The following is a 27,642-nucleotide window of genomic DNA, read 5'->3' on the forward strand; positions in this document are numbered from 1 at the left end:
GTCTCCAGTGGTGGTCGCTGTGCGTCAAGACTCTGTAGCTATAGCACGGCAGAGGGACCAATCTTTCTTCACACTGTCTTGGACTTCGACCGTTTCCTACGTCTACCTCAGCGAGACCTGGTGGAAAATGAGGAAGTCGGGGAAAAAAGTCAAGGTCCAGCATGGGATTTTAAGGCAAGTAGGCCGGTCGGCGCGGACCATAAAATCGGCTGGTTTACAGAAGTTACTGGTTGGATGCATTAAAGCAGAGCTGGAGCCGGCAGTAGGTGGCTTCTATATATAGGGATGCAGTGGTGCAGTAGTGTATAGGCAGGAGATGGGATCAGAGTTTCTTCGGAGGAAAGAGCGGCTGGGGAAGCGTCTTGATCGGCTGCTGGCCCAACATGACCTTGGCCATGGACTTGTGGAGGTTGTCGACCTGCAGCTGTGCGTTTCTGTTCAAAGAATTGACCACGACCTGAGCGTTGATCTTGAGCTGCTCGGTCTTGAAGTCTTCCTTCGGGTTGTAGACAAGCTCTGGTCTCTGGCCCCTCACCACGGCGGCGAGGGTGGCGGAGATCTCCTCCTCTGGCACGCTGGCAAGGTGCTTGAGATTGGCCCGTGGTCTCTCCAAGTTGTTTGGCAACGTGGTGTTAGCGTACGGGTAGAGGAGTGCGGTGGCTGGGAGGAAGCTGTCGTTCTTCCTCTCGACGTCGCTGAGCTTGAAGCCCCTCCTGGTGGTGATCTGCTCCAAGGCTCTAAGGACACGCGACTTGGTGTCGTAGCCCATCTTGTCCTTGGACAGCTCCAGGTCGGGCTTGCTCACCTCGGCGGCTCTGTAGACGTTGGGCGTCTCTTCGAACCTGGCGAACTGGTCGGCCCGCGGGCCGTAGTTGTTGGCCCTGTGGACGGCCCGGGAGTGGAAAAAGTTGAAGACGGCAGCGTCCCCCGTGTGCAGGGTTGCTGCGCCGCCGTCGGAGACCTTTCTCCTGATAAAGAGGGCTCTCGCCTCCTGCATGTCGGCGAAGGAGAGGCCTGCTGCGTTCAGCAGGCCGTCCTCTCTCTGCGACGCGGTGGAGGACTTCTTTGGGTTCTTGAACCTGTCAAAATGCGACACCGTTTGCACCGTGTGGGGCCGTCTGCCCGTGCCTCTGCGCTGGTTGTTTCTCTCCGAGCTGTTGTTCCGGCTCGGTCTGTTGTTCCTGTTGTTGTTTCTGCTCGAGGCGTCCTTCCTGTTCCCCTTGGCAGACCGCTGGTTGTTGGCGTTGTTCGGCTTGCGGTTGCCTCTGCTGTTCTTGCCCTTCGCTTTCCCCAGCATCGTCTCCTCCGCAGCGCCTGCAGGGCCGTTGCTCGTGATCGACGCAAGCTTCTCCAGTAGGCTCTCCATCTTCCCGTTGCTAACTGGCGCATCGCCGGCCCCGGCCTCTGTAGCCATACGTCTCATCTGGCTGAACGCCTTGACACCACGCTTTGCAAACATCTTCGCTGTCTGTGTCGGTGTCTGTGTCTGTGCCTGTCTGCAAACCACCGACTTGGGTGTCTTTGCAATCCCTCTTGTGGCTCATCTCTTTTGAACAGCTTCCCTTTTCAGTGGTCGTCCAGGTTCGACCTGCCTCCTCTCCTCACCAATCCCAGGGACGCTCTTGTTCCGGCCGGGTAACAGCTCTTTTTTGCGCCGATCGGGGCAACACGGCTTTTTCGTACAAGGCCGGGCCCGGAGCACCGCTCCCGTTTCCTCCGGGGCCCTTCGTGAAAACACGGAGGCAAGAGCGAAGCTCGGAGAAGAAGATGATTCAGGGCAGGATAGCCTGATCCAAGAAGGGAGAAGCGAAGCAGGCCACAACGGCGTACCACAACGGCATACTACAACGGCGTGGTTTTGTCCCTCGAGGACCTCGGGTGGATGATAAAAGCCGCCAGTGCTGCATTCTCTTCTTCCTTTTTCTCTGGTGTTTACTGGCACAGACGTTTCTCTCCATCGGAACTAGAAGGTTTCCTTTGTCGCAAACACAAACCAATCGTGAAATTTTTTCCGGACCCGGAGAAAAACAGATACCGTTATGTCCTTGTTCAACTTCCAAGGTCTTCCAACAGAGCTCCAGCTCCAGGTGGTGGGGCTCCTTCCAGCACGCTCTGTGGTGGAAATCCTGCAGGCGAGCAGACACCTGAACCTTCTCGCGTCGTCCTCGCTGAGCTCCGACGTCAACGACCTCACGACGGAAAGCCGGTCCATCTTCATCAGCATCTTCTCGCCGCAAAACAAGAACCGCCTCGTGGAGACATTCAACACTATATGTGTGTCGAACCCCTCGTCGCAGTTGCCGACGCCTACGCTCGCAAAAACGCTGCAGAACACACAGGTCGACATGGACCAGGTTTCGGACAAATTGTCCTCGTTGCAGCCCGCCGGGCAGCGCCAGCCATACGAAAACAGGCCGCTGCTATTCCAAACGTCCCCCCAACAGCCGCAGAACAACCACAGCACTCTGTTCCAGCTCGGAGACCTGGAGTACACGCGGGACCCGCTGAGGATGGACGAAAACGAGATACACAAGCTCGCAACGCCAGAAAAGGCCTCTTGTCTCCATTTAGTGGTAAATGAAGACGAGCCTCATATCAAGCTCCAGCTGGCAATGCAGCTGATGGGAAACAACGGGTTGCAGTCTCTCTTTAAGTTCTACTCTCGACTCAACCAGCTTCCTAGCCAGGGCGCCGTCTCGGGCGTGTTGGCGTCGGAGAACAACGCCATCTCGGTGCACTACACGTTGACGAAGGGCGACGAGGTTCCGCCTCAGAGCGGCTACGACTATGACTTGTTCTACAACTACGAAGTCCAGTTTGGCGAAATCGAAGTCAAAAATGGATACCTAATGGACTGTGTTGAAAATTCCACCCCGCTCTGATTAGACGATAACGGACAAATATACCTCGAGCGATTTTTTTTTTTAATGCTGTCTAATTTATAAAAAAAACCAGGAACTAACGTCTTCGCTTCGCTATCAATACACTAAGATTATAGGTTTTCACCAACGGTGTGTCAAAATTAATAGAAAAGAACAGGAGCCAATGCTTCTGGGCCCGTAGCCAAGCCTGCTTCGACTTGCTACCTTCTTCATCTTTATTATTATAACCTCAACCCAGTTCTACGCTTTCGAGTTTATAGCAGTTAGTCCACAGACAGCAGATGCAATCTTGCTTAGAGCTTATCAAAAAGGTGGACGTTGTTCCGTACCCACATGAAGCAGGATATACTGAATTCAAACAGAGTGTATACTCTTTGGTCTCGCATGATGGCTCTTTTCAGCTAGGTTTTATGATAACTCCAGTGGTGAATGCACTGGAAAAGTATCCACAGTTTTTTGAGATTTCTGCCTTAAATAATACAGTTCAGTTCCATCCGTCTCTGGACACTATTGAGGCTCGTGAGCAGGCTCTCGAACTCATAGGAAACACGTGGAGATCAGCAACGTTGTTTGAAACCTTGTATGGTTGGAGAAACGAAAAATACACAATCTTCAGCAAAGATAGAAAACCGTATTTCCACCTAGAGCGTGCCATGTGTCCGTTGTTTGGTCTTGTGATGTATGGAGTCCATATTAACGGGTATGTAAAGTCACCCAGCGGAGAGTACAAAATGTGGGTTCCAAGAAGAGCTGCTGACAAGCCGACATATCCTGGAATGTTGGATAATACGGTTGCTGGAGGCTTAGGTTATCCATACGGTCCCTTGGAAACGTGTTTCAAAGAATGTTACGAAGAAGCCGGACTGCTGAAAGAGTACGTTAGCAAAAAGCTAAGCTCTTGCGGTGTCGTCTCATACCTGTACCAGGTGAAGCCAGGAGACTATTTTTCTGAAGCAGGGCTGATTCAACCCGAGGTTGAGTACGTTTATGATCTAGAAATGGACCCAGATATCACTCCTCATCCCGTAGACCATGAGTCTGAGGATTTTAGATTGATGAGTATCCCAGAAATAGAAGAGAAGCTTTTGCTGGGTGAGTTTAAAGACAACTGTGCCGCCATTATAGTTGATTTTATGATCCGACATTCAATCATCACCCCAGAAGAAGAGCATGACTTCATCGAAATAACTAATAGATTACACAGATTTGTACCTTTTCCTCTACGGCCTTTATAAAACAGCAAGAATTTAGTGTTTAATTTCTATACGAAGATATATTCTCAAAAAAATTATAAGAACAATATGTTATTCCCTGAACGGAAGATTTGAAAAGTTAGTTTTATTTACTGAAGTGTAATTTTATGCTCATCCATTGTCTGCTCAAGACCTCTGGAACAGTCAAGGAAACGTTACCGTATGTCAATGGTGCAAAAAAGATAAATCCTGATACAAGAACCGCCAATAAAAGAGCCACAAATGAAACGAAAGGTAACGTATTCAAAGAGTTTGGGTTTTCGGAAGGAGTGGCCCATTCCTTTGTTCTGTTGTTAGTGAATAAGAACTCTAACAACGCGGCTGCAAATAAAGCAGCCAGTAGATGTGCTGGTAAGTAATGATGCAAGAATTTTTGTCTTGACATCAAGAAGAATGGGAAATAATGTAGTATCCAAGCAACAAAAAAGAAACCAATATTCTTATACAGTCTAGCTCTGGATTTTTCGGTTAAAATGTGAACATCTCTATGGACTGTTAGCTGGTCAAATGCAACGATGGCAACGAATGCAACCATCATGACACATTCAAACCACCAGCCCGGAATGTTACCAATGAAGAAAATTTGTCGTCTCAAGTCATTGTTAGTCCAGAATGAAACACCAGACATGCAAAGTGGCCATTCACCAGGCTGTGATGCGAATGGGTGTTCAGAAGATAAGTTGTTGTTATGCTCAAACATCAAGAATTGTAATTCCCACCATTTTCTCAAGAAAGGTAACTTTTTGATTGGCTTTGGAACGAACTCAGCCCTTGGTCCTGTTAAACCAATGATTTGATCAATGAACCAGTTGTTTTCATTTTCCTGAATGTTCTTATTACCGTTAACTTCCTGTTGATTGAATGCCCATTCAGGTAGCAACACATCGTTATGAGTCCACATGGCAACAACGGTTGGCACATGTAAGAATTTGACAATAGAACTCTTAGTTTTCAAATGCGTATCGGATTTTTTATCTACCGGATCGAATTTGAACAAAGTATCATTAAAGCTTGGGCCGTCACCTTCTTCGATCGGAACAACGGTAAATTCCTCGTTCGTTGGATAAAGTGGTGATGCGACATCATGAGTTAGCAAATAACCTTCAGTTTCGATATGTTTTAGTCTGAAAGTGTCACCTTGTAAGACTGGATGACCAAGCTTGTCACCTTTGAATGGAGTTGCTGGTAAAATCTCCCACTGGTCACCCAAATTCACAATGTCAGCATTTATACAAGTGACTTGTTGTCCTTGAGAAGAAATTCTACCGTCTTCGTAACGTAATGGGTATCTGTAAGAATGAGAATGTAAGAAACAGTCGGTATTCTTGTGCTTAATCGTAATTATATCATGATAATTCACCTCTTTTGCTTCTCTAGCAAGGAGCGAATCGCCAAGGGTTTCTTGGAATTCAGAGCTCATGAATGGATCACCTGGACCTGATTTGGTCAAGATTGCAAAATGGATGTAGAACCAACCAAGATAGATGAAAAACGGAACAACAATTAATAGGATGAAACGAGCAATAAAGTGTCTGAAAAATTGTCTTATGCTCAAACCAGTTCTGTGGTCTAAAAGCTGCCACAAATCGACCGCCACTGCAACGCCAATCGAGAAAAATGTCAAGACACCGACGTATTTTGTTGAGATGACGCAAGAAAGTGAAACACCGGTCAGGAAGAGCCATTTGTACCAGTCAACAGAGAATGGTGCCTTTCTTAGCTTAGTGAACTTTATGTAACAGTACATGGAGGCTGCAATAGAGATGATTAATGTTGAGTCAAGTAGAATTAATCTTGTTTCTGCAACATGAGCATTGTCAAGTGCAACAATGGCAGATCCCACAATACAGGCCCAAATAGAGTAGTTACACTCTTTCAAAGTCAGAAACATTAGAGGAACTGTTAGAGTTCCTAACACGGCAGAAAGAGCTCTTAGTGGGATATATGGGACAGAGTTGTCAATGTAACTATCACCTATGTCAGTGAATTTGAATTTTCCATCGAAGCCAACAAGCCAGCCTACGAAGGCGATGAGTAACTTGGCAAATGGAGGATGTAGATCAAAAAAGTACGTTCTTTCAAGATAGTATGAGGCAAACTTACCAAAGTGAACTTCATCAAAAACGACTTCATTAGGATACCAAATGTAGTAAAATCTTGCAAAGAAAGCAATAGCAGTCATCGCAAGGTTGGCAACGCTGTACCATTTTTCCATTGATGGATCGATCGAACTGGAAAGAATGTTTTTATCGACTTTGGCACCGTCTGCCGAAACCGAGACTTTCTTGACGGTGACCTTTTTCGAAGCCACTTTAGGAGCCATTTTGGTATGCTTAAGACTGCGTTCTTGTGGCGGCGACTCTTGTGGAGCACTCTGATGTAAAAACTGGAATGCTCTTATAGAGGAGATGGGGTATTTTGACACGTAACGTATTCAAAAGCGTAACGTCAACCTGAAAAAAAGCCAGCTTGGGGTACCTGGCGACGCGTCGATACACAACACTGCTCGAGCGCGTTTTGCGTGTTCGTATGGACTGGTACGCTTTTTAGCCCTGGTAGATAAAAGGATATAAAAGGATATCACATAGCAAAAGGTGACTTTGTTGCCACAGCTAGGTCTAACAGGTAATCGAATAGTATCACTTAAAACCTACTCTTACGCCATCACGGGTCGAATGTTTCCGCAAACGTTACAGAAGACGGCAAGGACGTCTTATGTGAGAAATATTCTCTCGAAGGCGCCATCCCAACGGCGTCTTATCTCCTCCAACGAGATGTTCGAAGCTTTCAGCAGTTCGGGAAACACCAGTGCTTTAAAAAATAGTAGTACAGCAAGCAGCAGCAAGAACGATGTTATTGAAAGCACACCAAGTAGCGTTGGATCCAAGTCCACTAAAGGCATGGATCCTGTCATCAACATTAATCGTGATTTTAGCTCAAGCGCAAAATCCTTCAACTCTGAGACTAAGTCGGGAGCCACTACAATAGGAGAAGTCTTTACTAAGTCTTTGAATGACTTCAGCTTTTCCCAACAGCAAGCCACCGAGTTGGATTCCACCAAAAATTGGTCAGAGTCCTTTCACGGATTGGGTAACGAACCATTCAGTAAAGAATCACAAGAGACTTTATACACTGAACTTCCAGACGACGATATTGAAATCACGCCTGATGGGTTATTGTATCTTCCTGAAATCAAGTACAGAAGGATTTTGAATCGTGCCTTTGGTGCAGGTGCGTGGGGGCTGGCACCGAGATCTGAAACTTTGATACAGATGCAAGAATTCGGTGGACTACTTACCAGGGAATATGGTTTGGTTATCCATGGAAGGCTGGTGTCTATTGCTAGGGGTGAACAGACTTTCTTCAAGGAACAGGGTATTCCAACTGCAACAGAGGGATGTAAGAGTAACGCTTTGATGAGATGCTGTAAAGACTTGGGTATTGCCTCCGAGCTATGGGATCCCAGATTTATCAAGAAGTTCAAGAAGAAGAATTGCGAAAACATATTTGTTGAATACGTTCCAACAAAAAAGAAGAAGAAAATCTGGAAGAGAAAGGATGAAGAGGTCGAGTATCCGTTCAAAAGATGAGCGTTGTTAGAAGATGACGATAGTTTAGTTTTTGTACATAGTTGATTCTTTTAAAGTTGTTCGTTTGATGAAGGTCGAGATTAGAACTTAAATTCATAGCCCAGTAAATAGTATTTAAGCTTTCAAGTATTTCGAAGTAACGTTTTTTATCTTTCATAAACCCAAAACCTTTAAACTTAAATTAAAAAAAGGAAATTATTATTCCAAGGTGAACAAGTACACAAGAAGTGGTAGTTACATAAAGGAATCAATCAAATTAATAATCGATTAACTTATAAACCTTGCATAGCTCTTCTTCTGTCTCTTTCTTCGGCAATGGACAACTTAATACCCTTACCCTTTGGCAAAGAGATGTATGGCTTACCAGCTTCGTTACCGATGACGAAAACGTTAGACAATCTGGTAATGAAAGAGTTGTCCAATGAATCCTTCAAGTGAACCAAGTCAAAACCACCTTCGTGTCTTTCTCTGTGGGTGATGACACCAACTCTACCCAAAGAACGGCCACCAGTAACCATAGCTAACTTACCGGTTTCGAAAGGAATGAAGTCGGAAATCTTACCGGTTTCTAATTCAACCTTGACAGAGTCACCAACCTTGATAGCTGGGTCTGGGTATCTGACGGTTCTACCATCGTGGGTAACAACATAAGGAATACCCTTCTTACCTAATTGAACCTTCTTAACCTTACATAACTTGTAAGCAGCTTCTTCAGGAGTGATTCTGTGGATGGCGAATCTACCCTTGATGTCGTAGATCAATCTGAAGTTTTCGTTGGTGGCATCTAAGGAGATGACATCCATGAAACCAGCTGGGTAAGTGGTGTCAGTTCTGACCTTACCGTCGACCTTGACTTGTCTTTGCATCAAGATAGCCTTGACTTCTCTACCGTTCAAAGCGTACTTTAATCTGTTTCTGATGAAGACAATCAATGGAAGAGATTCTCTCAACTTGTGTGGACCGGTGGATGGTCTTGGAGCGTAGACACCGGACAATTTGTCCAACATCCAGTGGCTTGGAGCTGCTAATCTCTTTAAGTGATGCTTTCTGTATTAATTTGATAACGGTGAGAAGGTTGTTAGTATATTTATTCTCAGGGAAACCTAACAATAATCGCTAAAGTGATAACTTTTCTTCAAGAAAAGAAATCGCATATGCAGGAAAATATTCTTCACTTCTCACATCCTCCATCTACTCTTTTTTAAAGGTAGATGAAAAGGAAGTTCATTTGGGCGTAACTAGCCCTTCATATGTCTTTCTTGTTGAAATCAAATTTCAATCAACAAAGACATAGGTTGCTCAAGCTTCAATGAAGATCTCAAACAACATTACCGAGTACAAAGTAAACGGCTTAATAAAATAAAAGTAAGAATATTTACCTTTTGCCATTTGTAATTCTTTAGAACCAGTCTAACGAGGTTGTTAATCTCGTTAACCACTAATCCATACATACGGTCCTCTACCCATTTTGAATCAGTTATCGGTTGGCTATAGAAAGTGAAAAGTATATTTACCTCAGGTTTGTCAGGATGAGTATGTATGAGGTGGAAGAGAAAAAAAGAGTTTCAACAGTTGAAATACTCAGGCTTCCTCACCCTTTGTCGCTGGTTTCCATTCTCAACGCGAGGTGCGTCCTCCCCCCGATTTAGAAAAAAAGGGTTTAGTAATTTTTAGACGAGGGCTTAAGCTGTTTTTTGTGTGGTGCGAGGGGTACATTTCTTGAATCACGTGACTAGTGCTTTACCGTTGTAAAAACGATCGATAAGACAATAGGAGGTACACATTTTTGATATTAAAGTTAAGATAATCTTGATATATAAGATCTGGAAGTATTTAAATGCAGAAGACGTAAAGTAAAGACAAAAAAGGCAGAGAAGAAAAAAATTAGGGTAACTGTAATAGGTGTGTGTTTGTATAAACGAAGGAAACGTGAAGTGTACAAAATCGAAGTAAAGTGGATAGTAAGAACGGAAAGAAGAAAAACAGCATTAAAAAAGGACACACGTGGGAATCAAGAAGTAAAGTAAAACGGAACGAAAAAAAGAAGAAACAAAGGAGGGAGAAGGAAATGGTGTGAAGCGGGTATCAATTCCAGTTGTTCACAGCGTAGTTTTTCAACAATTGGCCCAAGTTGTATTCAACAGGACAATCGTTGTAGTACTGGACGGCTACCGACAATCGTTCAAACAGCTCTTCGTCTCCATCGCAGGCCTCTCTCAAGGCATCCAAGACAAATGGTTCAATAAAATCGTAGTAGACCACATCAGTGAACTCACTAACAGATTCATTCGAAACAGCCTCATGTGATTGGATGACGTTTGGAACATAGTAAGACAGTAGCCTCCGGTGGATAGTATCGTCGCCATGGATTCCGCTATCATCGGTTGTGGTGTATCCGTAAGAAAGCGGCAAGCGATGGTCACCTTTGAAATTAGTAAGACGGTTGTTGATACTTTGAGGATTATTGACAACGAAAACTTCATTATCCTTGGCATTAAATTCGTCGTTATTGGCATTAGAGTTGGAGTTAGAGGTAAGTATCACGTTATTCTCATTAACATTGGCATTAAAGTCATTAGCATTTTTATTTGATATTTTATTAGGATTTATTATATTGTGTTTTTTCTCGATTGAATACTGATATGGGCATTTTAGATTGATTCCTGTCTTAGAATCAATAATGTATTCCCTATCGTTTAAGATACCTTTCAACTTGAGGGCAAGATCTGTGGGAATTGAAGGTAAAACTCTCCACATGTTTTGGAATGGAGAAACGGTAAAGAGAGAATTTCTATTGAACTCACCCTTATACAGATCATACCTTATTCCTCCAGTGTTAATCAGAATGATTCTATCGTTAGAATCAGATAGTACCGGTAACTTATCAATCTTGTTGCTACAAGATTTCGGTTGCAATTGAATCAATATCTCATCTTCCAAAAATCTTAACAAGGATTTCTCATCGTTGTTCTGGTAGTCGGCTGCAGAAATATAATAACTGTGAGGAACAATTCCGTACGCTTCATCTAACTTCAAATCTTTGCTGTACTTGGCCAATTCTTTCGACACATATAAGCCCTTTTCAGTGTTGAATTTCTCCAAAACAGTATGATTGGAGTGATGCATGAAGGAGTGGAGGTTGAAATCGATGTATTTTCTATGAATATTGTTTAAAATGTATTTTTCCTGGCTTTCTTCCTCACTTGGTAAATTATTGATTGAGAGAAATCCAACAGTTTCGCAATATCTGCCTGATTGCAAGCCGGTTGACAAGTTGTCTAATATTGAAAAGTCTCTAATATGGGAATGGCCTCCCAAATACTGAATGTATGTTGAAGGGAAATAGGATCTAAAGAAATTGTGTAGCTGGCTCATCTCAAACCAATCATGGGCAACGGGTATGTGTCCAAAGAGGACGATTGCATCAACTTCATAATTTGAAGCGTAGTCTTCGACAAGTTCGATGAACCAAGATTGTTTGATTATTTCGGCTATTGGAATGACGTTGACTCTTCTATTACCCATTTTGAAGTCGAACATGAATGAGAAGCTCAAAATCTTGTATTTGTTGATTTTAGTTTCGAAATATCTATGGGTGTTATTTCCAAACACGACCCATTGGTCGTCATCGTTCAGATACTGGACGTTAGTGGAAATGAAGTGATCGCCGTATCTAGGAACCAAGTTTTCGTATTCGTGTTTACTGATTTCTTCTCTGTATAATTCATGGTTCCCGATAGTAATGAGGTCGTAGTCAAGCATCATGAAAATCTTGGACGACAATTCTCCATTTGGGTATGTCAAATCGCTCAAGCCGTTGCCGTCGTGTCTGTCACCGGTATCGATAAGTAAGAGGTCTGAGTCCTGGCTGTTTAAGTTCTGCAGAAGATTTGAGTGGAAGGAGATAAAATCGCCCCAGTCTGAAGAGTACTGCTTTTGGTTCAAATGGCCCAAATACCAGCCATGCGTATCAGTTGTGTGCAAGAAGTTCAATTTTCCAAACTTAAGTTCCCTTAAAGGCTCGTGGATGTTTGGCAATCTTGATTTCAACTGCTGCTTAATGGTTATTCTAGAGGTTGCAGAGAAAAAGGATGGGTCATGTGTAGACTCCTCGCTGGCAAAATCGATGTCTGTGATGAAGTCGCCATCGTTAGCCAGCGAGCGTATGTTCAGCAGTATCACGAAGAACACAAAAATAAAGACGAATATTTGGCTGAGGAGGAGCATCGGATGGTGTGTGACGGAGCCGAGTGTTGTGTCTGGATTGCCCTCTTCGAAGAGGTGTAGGGAATGGAAACAGCTGTTATGGTGCGGTGTAGGTCAAGCGGAGCGAAAGTTGATCCCAGATGGATTTTTCGGAATTAACTTTTACGCTTGGCTATTAGTAATAACAACCGTGGTGATGAGATAATCTGTGAGGGAGTGATTGAGATCAAACGGTCATGAAAAACAAGCAGAGCGGGGCCGGAGGGCGGAACGTGGAACGTGAATGTGGACGAATAAAGGGATAGATCCCGTTCGAAGGAAACGTTTGACGGATGTTGGCTGTTGTCCTATCTGGCTGGCAGTTTGTGCGGAGACTATCAGTCTCGTGGCAGGACGACGGGGGAGACTATTTGTACGTGTACGTGTACGTGTACGCGATCGAAGATGGGTATACTATACAGCTGGCGAGAAGACCTGTTGTGTTGGCAGCAGCAGAGGGCACTGTCCACCTATTCCGGACAAGAAGAAGGCGTCCTGTGACAGCTATATAGCTGAGCTCGGGGTCGCAGATAGAGGAGGGCCCTGCCGGGGTGACAGCGAGAAAAAACCCCTAGGCTGTGAAGCCGAGCAAACCGGCTGTATCTTCTCGAACATGCAATTTGCGCCGAAAAGGGCAACTGCGAGGGGCGCTGGCGATGCGTAAATAGAGCTCGTTGCCACAGACAATAGGGGGGCTCCGGGTGTCCCGGCTGAGGAAGATGAGGGTCTTTTTTGCCGGCAGAGAAAGAGATGGACCCAGATGCAGCCGGTGCCGTTGTCCGAGCGTGTAGCTAGGCGATGTGGACGACGTCGGAGACAGTCGACGGCGGCTCTGCCGGGTTGGTGTCGTGCTGGCCCCAATCTTGCGGAACAGATGGGATGGCGTCCGTAAACATTTCGTCCAAAGCGGCAGTCCAAGAGGACGCGTCAGGGCCCGCCGTGCTGTTGACGCGGATTCCGGTTCGGGCCTCTTGCCCGTTTCGGTCTGAAGAGGCCTCGATCCCAGTCGATCGCTGTCACAGCTGCGGCAGAGCCGTCCCCTTCCACCACGCCAAACCCGCTGCCTTCTACAGCCCCGTGCAGAGCCGGGATGCGGGCGTTTGACGTTTTGTGCGTCCTGCGGTTCCCTTCCACAAATGTAGCCGTGGCAATCAGACGTTCTGCAGTCACGTGCATGAAAAAGGCCTCTGCATTGTCGCGGTGCACGGATGTAGCTCTTGGTCACGTGCCGAATTTGCTCTCTTTTTTTTCCTGCTCTGGCTTCTTGGCACGTACGCGGGAAATGACAGCAACGAATGGTAAGTGAGGGGAATCAAATTGGGACAAAAATTCACCCTCTCAACAGCAGCACACACGGAGACACACACACTACGGCTGGCCAGCCTTGATGCGTGCACAGGAAAGAGTCTTTGCACACCGTCACCTCTGCTGCGCCAGAAACCCCCTGTTCAAGCTACAGCATTCCACAAGCAGAATCAGTTGTGTCCGTTCTTCTACATACGCCTTGACGCTTATCTGAACACCCACCGCCTGAACCGCTCCAACCCCTTGCTTGAATCCCAGGTTGTCAACATCGCAGTGAATAGGAAAAGGCCGCTCACGCATTCATTCAGCTTGTTCTACCCATCAAACCTTCGACGTCTAATATCACACACATAACCCCCCGCCGCTGTTCGATAGAAACCCCCCTCCCCATAGAAAAATGTCAGAAACAGCAGCCCCACAGACAGCACAACAGGAGTCTTTCAAGCTTCCAAGACCATTCTTCCTGAAGGATGAAGACGTGTCAGGATCCAAGTTTGAGCCGGTCGACACCTTCAAGGAGACCAAGAACATCGCCATCTACTCTGCCATCTTCCTCGGAGGTATGCATGTCAGAAGATTGCTCCAACACAGAATGGGTTCAGCAAGACCTGGTCAAGAACGTTATCTCAAGCTATTCGAACTCAGTCCAAGACATTTCGTATCGGTTCCATTTGCCCTTGGCACCTACAGCTTCATCTCCAATTCCCTGTACAACCTAGACGAAAAGAGAACAACGTTCAACGAAGTGCTTGCCGCCTCTTCGGGTGTCCTCGTTGCCACAATCTTCAAACAATCTCCATTGAACCAGAAGGTAGGTTTAGCCCTCGGTATGGGCGTCTTTGTGGGTCTATTCAAGTGGGCTGGTGGATTGGTCGACTCCTACGACTCTAACTACACATACATGTATCAAACGGACAAAATTCACAACCAAGAATCAAATAAATCACTAGACGAAGATTTCGCAAACGGTACCTACAAGAAGCAAGGCTTCTGGGAACTTTTGTACAGAAAGCCTCTCAGTGAAACCATCGAAGATCTCGGTGAAGGTAGAGGCATTGGTAAGTTATAATCCTAAATTGACTCCATACCACTTACCAATATCCCTGTACTTCTTCATAACCTCTCCTTCTATATATTTATTTATTCATTATCTATTTATTCATTTATCTGCACATCCATTATATATGTAACTTTTATATAAGAGATGAATTTATTTTTTGTTGTTTTCAAAAAAACAAAGAAAGTATTAATTAATTGATGGGATAGAAAATAAAAGGTCATACAGTGGTGTCTAAAAAAAGAATTATATAGTAAATTTAAATGTTATCATGTTGAACAACCACCTTCACTTTGCCGATGCATGAATACATTTTGTTCAACTTCTTTATCTTCTTCTGGAACCCGAGAGCTCTACTCTTGATACTGTAGCTGTATTTCACTCCATCGTAAGGTAGCGTTATGATCAACGTGTTTTTGATATCTTTGTCCTTTTTGCCGTTGTCCTTCGCCTCATCTTCCGATGTCTCGTTGGTGATTAGCTCGGAATCATTTTTGAACTGGAATGACAAAGATCCCGGTCTGATGTTACCACCAGGATGAATACCACAAATCACATGCATCATCTTGCCGCATAGCTTGGTCCAGTAAATCATCTTTTCCCCACGACGAGGAGCAGAATCAATCACCAATTTTTCCAAACTGGCATAGTAGTTGCTCTCACTGGACGGTAACTCGGCTCCCCACCTTTCACAAAGCGCAATTCCTATCAACGCTCTTGTTCTATGTGACAAACCATGCGAGCCTGCAATGATACCGGACGTGGCAACATGCAATGCTGCCGTAGGTTGCAATTCCTTTGGATATGAACAATGCACAAACGCTATATTGCACAATGCTGGTATTATTCGGTTGGCAATCTCGATAGGCACGATCCCATCATAAGCAGAAGGTAATCCGGTTTTGAGTAGATCCATGTATTTGTGTGCCAAAAGCGGAGCATACGGCCTTGTTGCAGTGATTATCGGATCCTCCTCTTTGATCTCTTTAGAGAACATTGAGTATAAGACACCCTCACGGACACCACCTTCACTGAAGTGAACCGTTCTGACTCTCGGCAAAGACTCAAAGGCTGCAGACAATAACAAACCAACGGCTGGTAATTGCTGTTCTCTACGATTTGAGACGCAGAAAATCTTTGACTCCTTCTCCTTGAAGTTTTCAAACCGGGGGACCTTTCTCTTTAACAGCAAGTAGTTGCACATGCTCTCCACCTTCTCGAAGGTCGCAGAGTAGCCGTTGATGATGGTTTGAATCGGGTAATCCGGCTCGTTGGCAATCAACAAGTGACCCAAGCCTCGCAACCCACCACCGCAACAGAACAGCTTTGTTCCATTGTTCTTCTCTATGTCGTCGATAAGGACCTGGGGAAGACCTATCTTCTCGAACGCAACCTGGTAGGAGCTCTTTATCTCGTGGAACAAGTCGTTGATGTCCTCGTGCTTCATGCGGTGCGAGAGGGCCGCGGCACCGTAGGGCAAGGAGACCGAGTGTTCGCTGATCTTCACCTCACCATTCTTGGAGATGATCCAGCTCAACTGTGTCGATCCACCACCCAAGTCCATGAAAAGCCCAGACACCTCGTGGAACGAGGAAGCCACTCCGTACGCACCGGTGATGCCCTCCTCCTCCTTACTGAGAAGTGTGACCTTCCAGCCCGTAGCCTCATAGATTTTGTCTCTGAACTCCTGCGAGTTCGATGCCACTCTCGTGGCCTCCGTGGCGACAACTTTAACTCCGTTCGAAGGAACGCCAAAATCCTCACAAATCCACTTGAACCGCCTCATCGAGCGAATGATCTCCCGTATGGCGTCGTCCGGAATGGGCTTCTTGGTCAGCCCGTTGTTCTCATTGTCGTCGTTAATTTGCGCATCGAAGAGCGATATGCCCAACCGGTCCTTGAAGACACACGGCATGATTCTCGCGTGGTGGGGCGCCTTCGAGGAAATGGAGAACCGGATGCCGTTCGACCCGATGTCGACGATAGCCGTCAACGCTCTGCCCACGACAAAAGCTTCGTTCTCAGTGTCATCGTCAACGTTGTAGTGGTCGTCAACGTGGTGGCTGTCTGGCGTGTTCTGAAAACACAAGCTATCCTCCAACGACATTGCCTCTTCCGTGTCGCTTCGTGCAGGCCCGGCATGGGCTGATGCCCGGGCCCGCCAGTCTGCTCTTTGCCTGCCATGTCCGTCCATTTGCAATGATTCATACCCTCCTGCCCTCCCGCTCAGGACGTGAGTGCAGCCCGAGAGCACGGCCAGATGCCGGACGGCGCGGTGGCTTACGTCAGCCCCCCTCTACTGGCCCCCCGTCAGCTTTTTTCCTTTGCAAGAAGAAACGACCTCTGATGGCAACGAGCTGAGCATCGTTGCAGGCCGTCAGCCTCGAGGCACAACACGCAGGCACCACAAGACACCAGACGCAACCGGGTACTTAAGCATGGACAGTGCAGCGGCAGATGCGATCCACGGGGCCGTGGAGGTGGTGGACACGCTGAGGACGGCGGGCGAGCAGGCTCAGCTCGTCGACGAGGTGCTGCAGGCGCCTGAGCAGAAACTGGACGACGGCCACGGCGCCAGCAACGGACACTACGACTCAGAAGAGCATGATGGCAATGGTGATAGCGCTGGCTCCGACGCCGAAAACGAGCCGGTCACGACAGTTCACGACGTGCTGGACACGCACGTCGTCGGACCGCAGTACGACATCGACTTCGGCCGCCTTGGCAATTTCCTTCTCAAGTGCGGCATCAACCTCGTGCTCCCCTTTGTCAACGGCATGATGATGGGATTCGGTGAGATCTTCGCCCACGAGCTGTGTTTCCGGCACAATTGGCGTTTTGCCAGGGTCTCCCCGCCAGAACGGATGCTCCGTGCCAGAGAGAGAGCGAGCGAGAGAACGAGCGCTGTTCTTGGCGGGGACTCCGTGCTGCTACATTAGGCAGGGGGCGAAACGACCCCGCACGCGGGCCGTGGTCATGATTCACCGTCGGCCTTACTCCGAGGTGCTGGGCCGGGGACGGGGCCAGCCCCGGCGTATAAAGGGTGGGGGTCATAAGCAGACGGCAGACGGGCAGCCAGACGGGCAGCCAGACGGCGGTATGCCATAGACGTGTGTAGCAGCGTGTAGTTCTGGCCTTCGGACAGCAGCAGGTGTAGGAATTGGAAACTATAACTATAGCCATAGCCATTCTAAACAAAAACAAACACAATAACCATAACCAGAAGTAGCCATGTACGATTCATCGACTCAGGCATACTTGAACAAGGGCAATGCCTATCTCATCCGGTCGGTGCGCAACGTCTTGTTGTTCTACTCCAAGCGACGCAAGTACATCTTGCGGGTCTGCTACTGCTTGATCATCTACATGATCTTCAACAATGGGTCCAAGTCGAAGGCAAGGCCTAAATCAAACCCAAAGACGTTTCCGGAGTCGAGGTCGAGGTCACTAGTGGAACCTGTTGGAGGCGGGCAGATCTCGCAAAATGCACAAGAAAAAGTATCACCACAGGAGAGCCCGTCCGCAAAGAAGTACAAGCCGTTAATTGCAGGGAAAGCGATTTTGAAAAAGCTGCTGTACAAATTCAAAAATTCCTCCACGGTGGCTCTCTTCTCCCAGCTCAATTTGAGAAGTCCGAAAACACTCCACTCGTTCTACCAGCTTGCATTGCAGGTGATACTTCTTTTCTTCAAGGCCTTCTTGACCTTGCAGATAGCCACCTTGGATGGTAACTTGGTCTCCTCGTTGATCTCACGCAGGTTCAAGAAATTCTTCAAGTTCTTGCTGCTCTGGCTTGTGATCGGTATACCAACTTCGATTACAGATTCCCTGTTGGAGAAGTCGAAGAAACTTCTTTCTCAGACAATTCGGGTCAATCTAACAACGAAAATGTTGGACGATTATCTACCTTCTAACGGCAACGCGACGTTGTACCAGCTTTTGAACTCAAAGTCATCCGCAATCACAGACCCTAACCACAGGATAACAAGCACAGTAGAAAACTTTTCCAACAGTTTCAGTATCCTCCCCTCTCAACTTCTAACTCCAATTTTGGACATACTCATTGCCGCTAACCATATGGCCAAATCCAGTGAAAATGCCTCCGAAGGAGCCCTTTTACTAGGCCTGGTAGCAAACGTATCAACTTTGGTGCTCAAATTTTTCACTCCAAATTTCAGCACCATGAATAACATGAGAAATACCCTAGAAAACAAGTTTCATGAGTTCCATTCCAATATCATAGTCAACAACGAGGAAATAGCGTTGGCTAAAGGCCACTCTAGAGAAATAGATTTGCTTGACACATCCTATTTTGAGTTTGAGAAGTTCGAAAGAATGACTTTGAGAAGAATGGCAGTTTACAACTTTGCCATCAGCTTCATCTTCAAATACACTCTAGGCGCCTTTGGTTTGATGTTGTGTGCCGTTCCAACGTTCACTTCGGTCTATTTTGCGGGCTTCAAGCCAAGTGAGGAACTCGTTTCAGGATTGTCGTCTGACTTTGTTGCAAATAGAAGCTTGCTTTTGAAGGCAAGCGATAGCTTGGGCAAATTGATCCAGTCAAAGAAAAACATACAAAATATGACAGGTTACGCTAATGAACTTTGGGAATTCGAAAAGGAATTGATTGATATCAACGAATCCTCTCAATTGGAAAATGCAATAAATACCAGGAAAGATAGTCATGGTAACAATCATGTTAATGCTGATTCTCAGCCTTTACTAGTTGGACCAAATGTCAGCTATGGAGATGAAATCAGCTTCCATGAAATTCCTCTTGTTACTCCAAACGGTAATGTTCTAGTGGAGAATTTGACTTTTTCAATCAAGCCTGGAGATAATTTGCTCATAATCGGGCCGAATGGTTGTGGTAAGTCCTCTTTGTTTAGAATTTTGGGAGGATTATGGGAGGTCAAGGATCCGGGGAAATTGGTGGTTCCTTATGATAAGAAGGACCTTTTCTATCTACCGCAAAGAAGCTATTTCACTTACGGTACTTTAAGGGAGCAGATAATATACCCTGATTCCTATGATGATTATAGGGATAAGATTTTGAGGGCCAAACAGGAAAACCCTTCTTCTCCTGTTCACGATGATGAATATTTGATTGAACTCTTGCGTGAAGTCAACCTCGATTATCTCCTAGACTATGATAGTGATCTAGAAGAAGAGGATGATATTGAAAAAGATTTGAGTCGTGCTTCAACATCTTCCTGTGTATTCATGATCCCATGTCTTGATAGAGTTGAGAAGTGGCCGGATATTTTGTCAGTTGGTGAGCAGCAAAGACTTGCCATGATTCGTCTTTATTATCATTGTCCAAAATTTGCAGTTTTGGACGAATGTACCTCAAGTATTTCCTCCGATTTGGAGCGTGAATGTTACAGGATTGCTATAGAAGATTTGAAGATAACGGTTATTAGTGTTTGCCATCGTACGACTCTATGGGAGTTCCATTCCAAAATTTTGAAGTTCAAAAGGCCTGAAGGTGAAGGAATGGCCACTACGTTATTCACGAGTTTTGATCCAGAACTCAGGTTGCAAAGGCATGAAGAGCTGATTTCGATCGACAATTCTTTGAAAAGGAGCGATGAGTTGACTAAACGGTTACAAGCTCTAAAGAAAATGAAGAATTCAAGAAGTGGAAGAAGGCCTGCTTTAATGTATATAGAAGAAGATGATGACTAAGATTAATTCTTTTTTTGTTATCTCAATTTTAATTTCTTATTAATGGAGTGTACACTATATAGTAAAGATTTCTGGTTTCTTTTTCAAAGTATTTTTTACAAAAAAACAACATTTCTGTCGTATTCCATCATTATTTCGTTCCAATCTCTGCCTGTCCGCCAACATTTAGCCATTATTTCGATTCCAGATTCTGCAGACACGGATCCTTTTTCCTGAAAATCGTGTAGCTTTTTGATGAATAGTGGTTGCAAATTCACATTTTGACATTCACATCCTGCAATGAACAAAGGCAAGATCAAACCCAAAGAATTTGGCTGCTGGGTATCTATATGTTTTGTCATTGCGTCCAATATCCCGAGACACATCTCCTGTATGATTTTGGAATTTCTTGGCATCAGTAGCACCCTTCTATACAACTGGATCATCCCCATCAATAGGAAGCAATGATTTGAAGCAACCACTGCATTGAGCGATTTTGCTCTTTTTGTCTCCGTAGTCTCATAAACTGTGTACTTCAATTTTTGGAATTTGGTTTGGATGTTTATTGCAGATTCAATTATAGATGGAGAAAGTCCAATGCTTGAGGCTTTGGAGGCAATATTCATTCTCTCGTTTGATCTTTTGATTAAGTTGACCCGTTTAATTAGTTTCGCCAACTGAGAAAAGATTGGTAAGAATTTGATTTTGAAACCAAGCATGTAATCGATATCTTGGTGCGACTCATCTTTCATCAAACCATCCTCCGTCTCAGCGACCTCGTAGTCTATCTGATCGTCTGGGTCAGTGTTTGAAGCGTCGAGATCATCATTGTTCTGGGGTATATCATTAGAAGGCGCTCTGCCATTGTTATTAGCATCCATTATACTGAAAGAAGATGAAAAAGAGTTTGGAGAAGAGAAAGAGTCTGACATGGGGGATAACGAGTCTAGATAGGAGGGACTATTGGCGCAGTATTTCTTGATCTCATCTTCAGTAGGCTCTAGTGGCGACGATAAGTTGGTGAAGATGTCGAGGTAAGCAAACCATCTTATTAAAAAATAAAGTAATTTGGATTTTTTGATTTCCCCGCTAATTAACGAACCATCAGTTTTGTAATCTGAAAGAATTTTATCAAAAGGTCTGTTGTATCCTCGCATCAAGAAGATCTGCTTTGCACCATTCATATGGACTTTCCATTTATCGCTTTTGTAGTTGAATGCTAGGAAGGAGGAGAAAAACATGACTAATGTCAAAGTGAGATCTGATGTACACGTTTCCTTGTTATTGAGCAATACTAATAAGTCGGATAAAGCTCTACCTAATAGAGAGTCGACTATTTTTGTCGAATCTTTTTTCAGTAAGAGGCTTTTGTGGGCAGAGCCGAAGGCAACAATCAAAGACATCAACCCATTGTTTGTCATAGCGAGTTTCGGGAGAACCTTTTTGAAAGGGTTGTTGATGTAGACACTTGAGTCTGCTGGTGTTAGAATTGAGGACGTTAAATTTGTGAAGAAAAGGAAGGAGTCGTAAAAATATGGGGCGTTCAGAAGCATATCTGGTAATGGCAGGAGGCCTCTAGGGATTGGCTCCATGATCTCTGATATCGAAGAAGAGGTGGAAGCCGGTGACGGGGAAATGGCAAGCAGACCGGTTTCTTCATCGTAATGATTACGGGGAGGTGTCCTAAATCCGCTGATCATAGGCACCGAGAAAAAGGTATGCAAGGGTTGTTCGGGTAGTTCTTGGGTCTTGGTGAAATTGTTGGTCAGATTTTCCATGAGGTCCGATGCGCTGCTGAAGTCGTTGCTCATCAAGTTGACTTCGGAGTTCAGCAGGAGCTGGGAGTTCAAAGAGAACGCATTTTCCGACTCTGTTACACGAGGATCGCCTGCATATTGCAGCTCAGGTGGTAGGTCCGGAAAGGAGCAGCTCACTGATTTGTCTATTTCTTCGAGGAAAGACCAAGGGGAAAGTTGGGTTAGCTTCTCATCGAACAAGGAGCCTAGCTTGGTATTTAGGTTCTGGATGTTGCTTGACACCTTTTCGCTTGCGAAAGGAGATGGTTCCCTTGAGAAAGGAGACGGTTCTTTTTTGATCTGGATGTTGCCTGACACCTTTTCGCTTGCTAAAGGAGATGGTTCCAAGGTGGAGGAAGACGGCTCTTTCTTGATCTGAATGTCGCTTGACACCTTTTCGCTTTCGGATGGTTCGCTGGTGGATGGAGACGGTCCTTTCTTGACAGGTGTGTCTGTGTAGGACTCTTCCAGCGACTGGAAGGCGGCTGCAGGTGGAGCCGGTTTTGCGGCCTGCAGCGGCGGCCTGAGGGTGCGGCTGACGGGTTCCTTGCGGAGGAGGCCCGGGATGTTCAGCGTGGGGTCCGACATCTTCAAGAGGAAGCTCAAGTTCTCGGAGGGGTTCAAGGACGGCGGCTTGAGGGCTGCCGGCTCCGCCTGTCTGCTGGAGCGGGGGGGCTGCGGCAGCTGAAGCGTGTTCTCCGGGGCCGGGGAGCACGAGGCCTTGACTGCTTTTGCCGCAGCGGGCGCAATGCCGCTGCCGCCAGCGCCGGCTGCCAATTGCGACCTCGACAGGCTTGCGATGGGGTTCAGCTTCTCCACCCGGGGCACCTTGTAGGGTCTTCCGCCCCACGTTAGCTTCAGCGAGTAGTCGCAGCTCTTGCCGCTGCGGAGGCAGTTGCCGCACACGGGTCTGGCCTCGTCACACTTGACCTTGGACTTCTTGCAGCAGCGACACCCGGTCCTGCTCCTCGACCTCTTCTGGGGGCCTGCGCCCTGTTCGGCGGCGGGGGACTCGGACGAGTCTGGTCGTTTCATGGCTGGAGAAATGCAGCGTGTGTGCGCAAGCCGAGCTGGGTCCACTCACACGGGACTTGTCCATGGAAAACGCAATGGATGGCGGTTCACACACAAGATCTACCGGAGGAGACGCAGCAGGGCAGCAAGGGGACACCCGATCCGAGCTGGACTGAATTGTGTCCAACGGAGCTGGACTGCAATGGAAAAAAAAAGAAAAAAAAACGGTCAGAGAACAGCCTGTCGCCCACCTACTCAGCTGCCACCTGCGTTTCAAACAAGCCTATCTGGTTCCGGAGGGCCCAACCGCCCAGATAGCACCTGGCCGCGCGCAGATTGCGGCTAGCGCCGGTGCCGGCCCCCGCTGCTAAGCGAGCGGGGAACATTTCCTGTTCGAGAAGGTGCACGCGAGCAGCCCTACTTTCCGTCGATCGACTTGGTTGGGCCGGTACGCCGATCGGCGCAGAAAATAAAAAACAAGGCGTCTGCTCTAGCTCGCGCCACCCGCGCGCGGCGCGGCGCCGCCGCGCCGCCCGCTCCCGTTTTCTGCCGTCTGGCCCCCGATCTCGTATCTCGCACGCGCCTGCGCCCCTCCCCTACTGGCGTGCGCCGGCTATCTGGCCCGTCCACCGCCCAGGGCCTGCACAACCGGCACACACCTGTCTACGCGGACGCCGTCCCCTCGCCCCGTCCGCTGCACCCCGCGCAACTCCGAGCGTCGCGCCGCCCAATTGGCCGCCGGACGCCTCACCTGTTGACCTCTGCACCCTCGCTCCTCACCCAGATCTGTCCCGCCCGCCGGACCCATTGTCCGTCGGCCCACTCTAGTGGCATTCCTCCTGCAGGGGGGGGCGATCTGCGTGCGCCCGCCGAAACCTGGGCTCACCTGGCCCTCGCTCCCCTCTCTGTGGGCGCGAGCCGCCGACGGGGCAGTCGGTCGCTCAGGCTCGCCCGCGAGCCTGCCGGCCTCTTGCTGGTCCTGGTGGACTCTGCAGACTGCTCTGCTGTGCTCTGCTGTGCTCGTCTGCGGCGGCTCTTCCGCTGGTTCAGGAGGCGCTTCGCCCCTCCCATGGAGCTCCAGCACGCCCGCATCACCTCACAGCACCCAGCACCACACTCATCACCTTCACCACACCCTCCTTCCCTTCCCATCCTGCTCCCTCCACCCGCCACGCTAGCAGCAAGTCGCAGACCCCCCCCCTACTAGTTAATCGCTACAGAGCGCTGCGCATATCCGGTACAGCGTACTGCCTATACCACACACACCGTCCTCGTGCGCCACCCTCATACCCTCTGACCAGCTGCTGCTACTTCCAGGCGACCGCGTGCCATATCCACAGTCACCCCGTATGCACAGATAGGCCCCGCAGACGCAGCACCCTGTTATCCGTTGTACTCATAGTCAAGCCCATACAAGCACTCTCGGTCCTCCGGCGTTCGAACTAGAGCGGCAGATCGACACACACAGCCATACCACGCACAGACTCCCACGCAACACGCAACACACGCTCCGTACATTCATTTTCTCCTAACGAAAAACGCTCCTTACTATACTACCCTCTTTTCTAATCCTTGCACTCCAGACGCTCACGTGCATACCTCCACCTAATCTCTAATCTCACCCAGCATCCCCAGCACAATGTCTCAAAACTTAGACGGCTTGTCGAGGTCCTCCTCCGCCTCAAAGGCCATGCGAAACATGGGAATCCACCCCGGAGTCCAGGCAAAGTTGATGGCCTTCCAGGCCAAGAGACAACAACAGATGCAGCAGTCGAAAAACCACTCCAACAACAGTATAGACACTCTGGCAGGCTCAGACGCCTCCTCCAGCTCCTTGAGTAACAAGCTGCTAGACACCTCTGTACCTCTCGCTCCCTACGACGAGGACGAGGACTTGATGAACTGCTCCCCGATAGACACCAAAGTCTTGCCAACCAACCTCAACAACTCTCCGTCGACTCCCTTGAGCTTCGACTCGAGCACTTTCAGCTCCCCTATCATATCCCCTAACGACGAGAGGAAGTTGGCCGACGATGGCGGTCTATCAAGAAGAACCTCGTTTAGATTGAGCAACAACAATCATTCCCATCCCCACGTTGCCTCTCAAGGCCACGGACATAACCTCAGCCAAAGCCAAAATCAGGGTCAAATAAAATCTCAATCTCAAAGTCAATCTCAAAGCCAATCTCAAGCTCAGGCTCAAGTTCACCCTCAGTCTCAGACCCAGCCTCAGCTTCAGCCTCAGCCTCAGCCCCAGGTAGTTGCACAAGCTCAAACTCAGAGTCAAATGCACCCCAGCAATAACAGCACTGACGATGTCATGAGAAGAACTTCTTTCCGGCTCAACAAAAGCAGCTCAATAACCTCTACAAGTACCTTGTCGGACGATTCAGAAGAGCTCTTGAATAGTGGCACTGATTTCGATCTGAAACGGAAGACCTCAGAAAAATCAAAAGTCAACGTCTCGCCAATCTACCCTGTCAATAAAAATCTGAGCTTTTTGTCCAAAATACAAAAGATTCAGTCAAATTCTTCGAGCTCGGAATCTTTATCCAGCAAGACTGCCTCATCATCATCTCCTGCAACTGCAACCGCACCTGGAACGGCTCCTGGAACGGCAAACTCATCGAGTATAGATTCTCCATCTATCTCTTACCCTCCGTCCAAACCTTTACCTTCCTTACCTGGCTCTGGTGAACAACTTCAGCAAGCCAATCTTGCCACTCATCATTCACCAGTTAATACAGAAAGACCTGTTCTTGCCGAAGAGCAGAAATTCACATCTCAGAATACTACCTTAACTCAGCCACTTTCAAGCAAGAGTAAACTATCATTGTCTCAAAGAAGAGGCATGAAACTGAATTTGAATTCTATGAGCAGCAGCTCTTCAAACGAAACTACATCTCGTGGTGTTTCTGAATCCAGCAAAGTCGATAATGATATCAACTCTTTGAAAAAACAAGTCAACAAACTTTCTTTAAATGGCTCTCCTATGATGAATAATCGTGCTTCTTCTCATATGAACAAACTGAGAGATAAAACGTTACCAAATAGAAGAAGGCCGATGAACATGAACATGAATCTGAACCTAAATGGTCTCGATAACCCATCAAGACCAACCTCCATGAGAGTCCAAAAAGATAACAACAGTTTCACTCCTTTTGCCAAATACATCGACATAAAATCAGGCCAGTTGAATTTTGCCGGTAAGGCTTCTTTGCATTCTAGAGGTATTGATTTTTCCAACGGCTCTTCATTCAGAATCTCTATGGACGACTTGGAAATTTTGGAAGAGTTAGGTCATGGTAACTACGGTGTGGTATCGAAAGTATTGCATAAGCCTACAGGTATAATAATGGCAATGAAAGAGGTGAGATTGGAACTTGATGACGCGAAATTCCGACAAATCTTGATGGAATTGGAAGTTTTGCACAGTTGCAGCTCAGATTGTATTGTTGAGTTCTATGGTGCATTCTTCGTTGAAGGTGCAGTTTATATGTGTATTGAATACATGAAGGGAGGCTCACTAGATAAAGTTTATGGAGATGGTGTTCCAGAGGCCCCATTAGCATATATTACCAAACGGGTCATTCTAGGATTGAAACAACTAAAGGATGAACAAAACATCATCCATAGAGATGTCAAACCAACCAATATCTTGGTTAACGAAGTTGGTAAGGTCAAGTTATGTGATTTTGGTGTCAGCGGCAACTTGGTCGCGTCTTTGGCTCGTACAAACATCGGATGTCAAAGTTACATGGCACCTGAAAGAATTAAGCATACCAGTCCTGATGTTTCAACCTATTCGGTGCAATCAGATATCTGGTCTTTAGGTTTGTCAATCTTGGAAATATCGAAAGGTTGTTACCCATATCCTCCAGAAACTTACAATAATGTCTTCTCCCAATTGAGTGCAATTGTCGATGGTGAACCTCCGGGCTTACCTCAAGGAAAGTTCGGTCCAGAAGCTCAAGACTTTGTTAGGCAGTGTTTACACAAGAACCCAAGTAAACGTCCAACATATAGAGAGCTATTACAACATCCATGGCTTAATATGTACGATGATTCCCAAGGACAAGATATGTTGAAGGAGATGGTCGACCAAGCCATTGAGAAAAGCGAATCCGGTAAGCAGGAAGACCAGAACAAATCTGTTCCTGCGCTTCACAGCGGTCTGCAAGTATGACTCACTTTTATATTGCATTTTATTTACTGGTAAATAAGAATTATACCCTCATCTTTCTGAATCTTTTTTCCAAATGTAGCTTAAATCAACTCAACTTCAGACCTCAATGCTTTTAGTAGAAGAGCTTTTTTAGACCAAAGCTTACGTAATTGTTTTTGTTTTGAACAGTACTAATAATGAACTTCTACCATAATTTATTTGTAAATTATTGTGCAGATAAGAGTGCTAGAAACTTTAAAAACTTGATTTTTAGAGCTTTCTTTATTGTTAAGAAAATTTTGAATAAGAAGATGTTGAGATAAGATGCCGAAGCCAATCATGATCGAGTGATAAGAGATAAGAGTCTTATCATGATAAGGCATCTTAAGTAATCTAAAACTGGAAAGTTAGCCGCCATGATAAATGAATAATGGCAAGTTTAACCGAAGGTGTAAGTGTATAAATACAAGAGGTTTGTCCCTTGTATTTATGTTTGAGAATATTAGTTTGTAGGCTAGTTATATTAGTTATAAATTAATAAGCAACAAACATAAGAAAAAGTGAACATATACAATGGATATTCATAATAGAATAGCTAGATTACAACAGGTTATGAGCCAATTCGCTCTCACTTGCCCTAGAGATGAGAGCTTGAAGGCTTTCTTCGT

The 27,642-nt window shown here is 46.4% G+C and overlaps 13 protein-coding genes across 13 annotated transcripts; 7 read left to right on the plus strand and 6 right to left on the minus strand.

The window, feature by feature from the left end:
• Window positions 1-223: 223 nt before the first annotated feature.
• Window positions 224-1,477, minus strand: PICMEDRAFT_15391 (hypothetical protein). Its single transcript, XM_019160805.1, has one exon. The coding sequence runs from the start codon at window positions 1,457-1,459 to the stop codon at window positions 323-325; it is 1,137 nt and encodes a 378-aa protein (XP_019018557.1). The 5' UTR covers window positions 1,460-1,477; the 3' UTR covers window positions 224-322.
• A 1,120-nt stretch (window positions 1,478-2,597) lies between these two features.
• Window positions 2,598-2,917, plus strand: PICMEDRAFT_15395 (hypothetical protein). The gene has a single exon (XM_019160806.1). It carries the CDS (start codon window positions 2,613-2,615, stop codon window positions 2,880-2,882), a length of 270 nt encoding a protein of 89 aa, XP_019018558.1. The 5' UTR covers window positions 2,598-2,612; the 3' UTR covers window positions 2,883-2,917.
• A 246-nt stretch (window positions 2,918-3,163) lies between these two features.
• On the plus strand, window positions 3,164-4,117 carry PICMEDRAFT_71518 (hypothetical protein; the record flags this gene model as incomplete). The annotated part of the gene is made up of 1 exon (XM_019163943.1): window positions 3,164-4,117. The coding sequence occupies one exon, from the start codon at window positions 3,164-3,166 to the stop codon at window positions 4,115-4,117; it is 954 nt and encodes a 317-aa protein (XP_019018559.1).
• A 51-nt stretch (window positions 4,118-4,168) lies between these two features.
• Window positions 4,169-6,634, minus strand: PICMEDRAFT_113660 (hypothetical protein). Its single transcript, XM_019159782.1, has one exon. It carries the CDS (start codon window positions 6,456-6,458, stop codon window positions 4,221-4,223), a length of 2,238 nt encoding a protein of 745 aa, XP_019018560.1. The 5' UTR covers window positions 6,459-6,634; the 3' UTR covers window positions 4,169-4,220.
• Window positions 6,635-7,185: 551 nt separating this feature from the next.
• On the plus strand, window positions 7,186-7,719 carry PICMEDRAFT_26897 (hypothetical protein; the record flags this gene model as incomplete). Its single annotated transcript, XM_019162469.1, has 1 exon — window positions 7,186-7,719. A coding segment is annotated over one exon (534 nt), but the record flags the coding sequence as incomplete, so codon positions are not given.
• Window positions 7,720-7,997: 278 nt separating this feature from the next.
• Window positions 7,998-8,771, minus strand: PICMEDRAFT_31777 (hypothetical protein; the record flags this gene model as incomplete). Its single annotated transcript, XM_019162720.1, has 1 exon — window positions 7,998-8,771. A coding segment is annotated over one exon (774 nt), but the record flags the coding sequence as incomplete, so codon positions are not given.
• A 725-nt stretch (window positions 8,772-9,496) lies between these two features.
• Window positions 9,497-11,598, minus strand: PICMEDRAFT_40782 (hypothetical protein). The gene is made up of 2 exons (XM_019163111.1): window positions 10,364-11,598; window positions 9,497-10,177 (listed from the first exon to the last, which is right to left on the minus strand). The coding sequence occupies exons 1-2, from the start codon at window positions 11,488-11,490 to the stop codon at window positions 9,811-9,813; spliced, it is 1,494 nt and encodes a 497-aa protein (XP_019018563.1). The 5' UTR covers window positions 11,491-11,598; the 3' UTR covers window positions 9,497-9,810.
• A 1,799-nt stretch (window positions 11,599-13,397) lies between these two features.
• Window positions 13,398-14,447, plus strand: PICMEDRAFT_15402 (hypothetical protein). The gene has a single exon (XM_019160809.1). It carries the CDS (start codon window positions 13,673-13,675, stop codon window positions 14,342-14,344), a length of 672 nt encoding a protein of 223 aa, XP_019018564.1. The 5' UTR covers window positions 13,398-13,672; the 3' UTR covers window positions 14,345-14,447.
• A 144-nt stretch (window positions 14,448-14,591) lies between these two features.
• On the minus strand, window positions 14,592-16,439 carry PICMEDRAFT_10449 (hypothetical protein; the record flags this gene model as incomplete). The annotated part of the gene is made up of 1 exon (XM_019159669.1): window positions 14,592-16,439. The coding sequence occupies one exon, from the start codon at window positions 16,437-16,439 to the stop codon at window positions 14,592-14,594; it is 1,848 nt and encodes a 615-aa protein (XP_019018565.1).
• Window positions 16,440-16,770: 331 nt separating this feature from the next.
• Window positions 16,771-17,271, plus strand: PICMEDRAFT_10450 (hypothetical protein; the record flags this gene model as incomplete). Its single annotated transcript, XM_019159670.1, has 1 exon — window positions 16,771-17,271. One exon carries the CDS (start codon window positions 16,771-16,773, stop codon window positions 17,269-17,271), a length of 501 nt encoding a protein of 166 aa, XP_019018566.1.
• PICMEDRAFT_15404 (hypothetical protein) lies at window positions 17,079-20,096 on the plus strand. Its single transcript, XM_019160811.1, has one exon. It carries the CDS (start codon window positions 17,564-17,566, stop codon window positions 20,018-20,020), a length of 2,457 nt encoding a protein of 818 aa, XP_019018567.1. The 5' UTR covers window positions 17,079-17,563; the 3' UTR covers window positions 20,021-20,096.
• On the minus strand, window positions 19,957-22,992 carry PICMEDRAFT_15406 (hypothetical protein). Its single transcript, XM_019160812.1, has one exon. It carries the CDS (start codon window positions 22,828-22,830, stop codon window positions 20,116-20,118), a length of 2,715 nt encoding a protein of 904 aa, XP_019018568.1. The 5' UTR covers window positions 22,831-22,992; the 3' UTR covers window positions 19,957-20,115.
• Window positions 22,993-26,077: 3,085 nt separating this feature from the next.
• PICMEDRAFT_57939 (hypothetical protein) lies at window positions 26,078-27,362 on the plus strand (the record flags this gene model as incomplete). The annotated part of the gene is made up of 2 exons (XM_019163264.1): window positions 26,078-26,936; window positions 27,337-27,362. The coding sequence occupies 2 exons, from the start codon at window positions 26,078-26,080 to the stop codon at window positions 27,360-27,362; spliced, it is 885 nt and encodes a 294-aa protein (XP_019018569.1).
• Between the last annotated feature and the right edge of the window lie 280 nt (window positions 27,363-27,642).

The sequence above is a fragment of the Pichia membranifaciens genome, assembly GCF_001661235.1.
Source record: "Pichia membranifaciens NRRL Y-2026 unplaced genomic scaffold PICMEscaffold_2, whole genome shotgun sequence".
Classification (NCBI taxonomy): domain Eukaryota; kingdom Fungi; phylum Ascomycota; class Pichiomycetes; order Pichiales; family Pichiaceae; genus Pichia; species Pichia membranifaciens.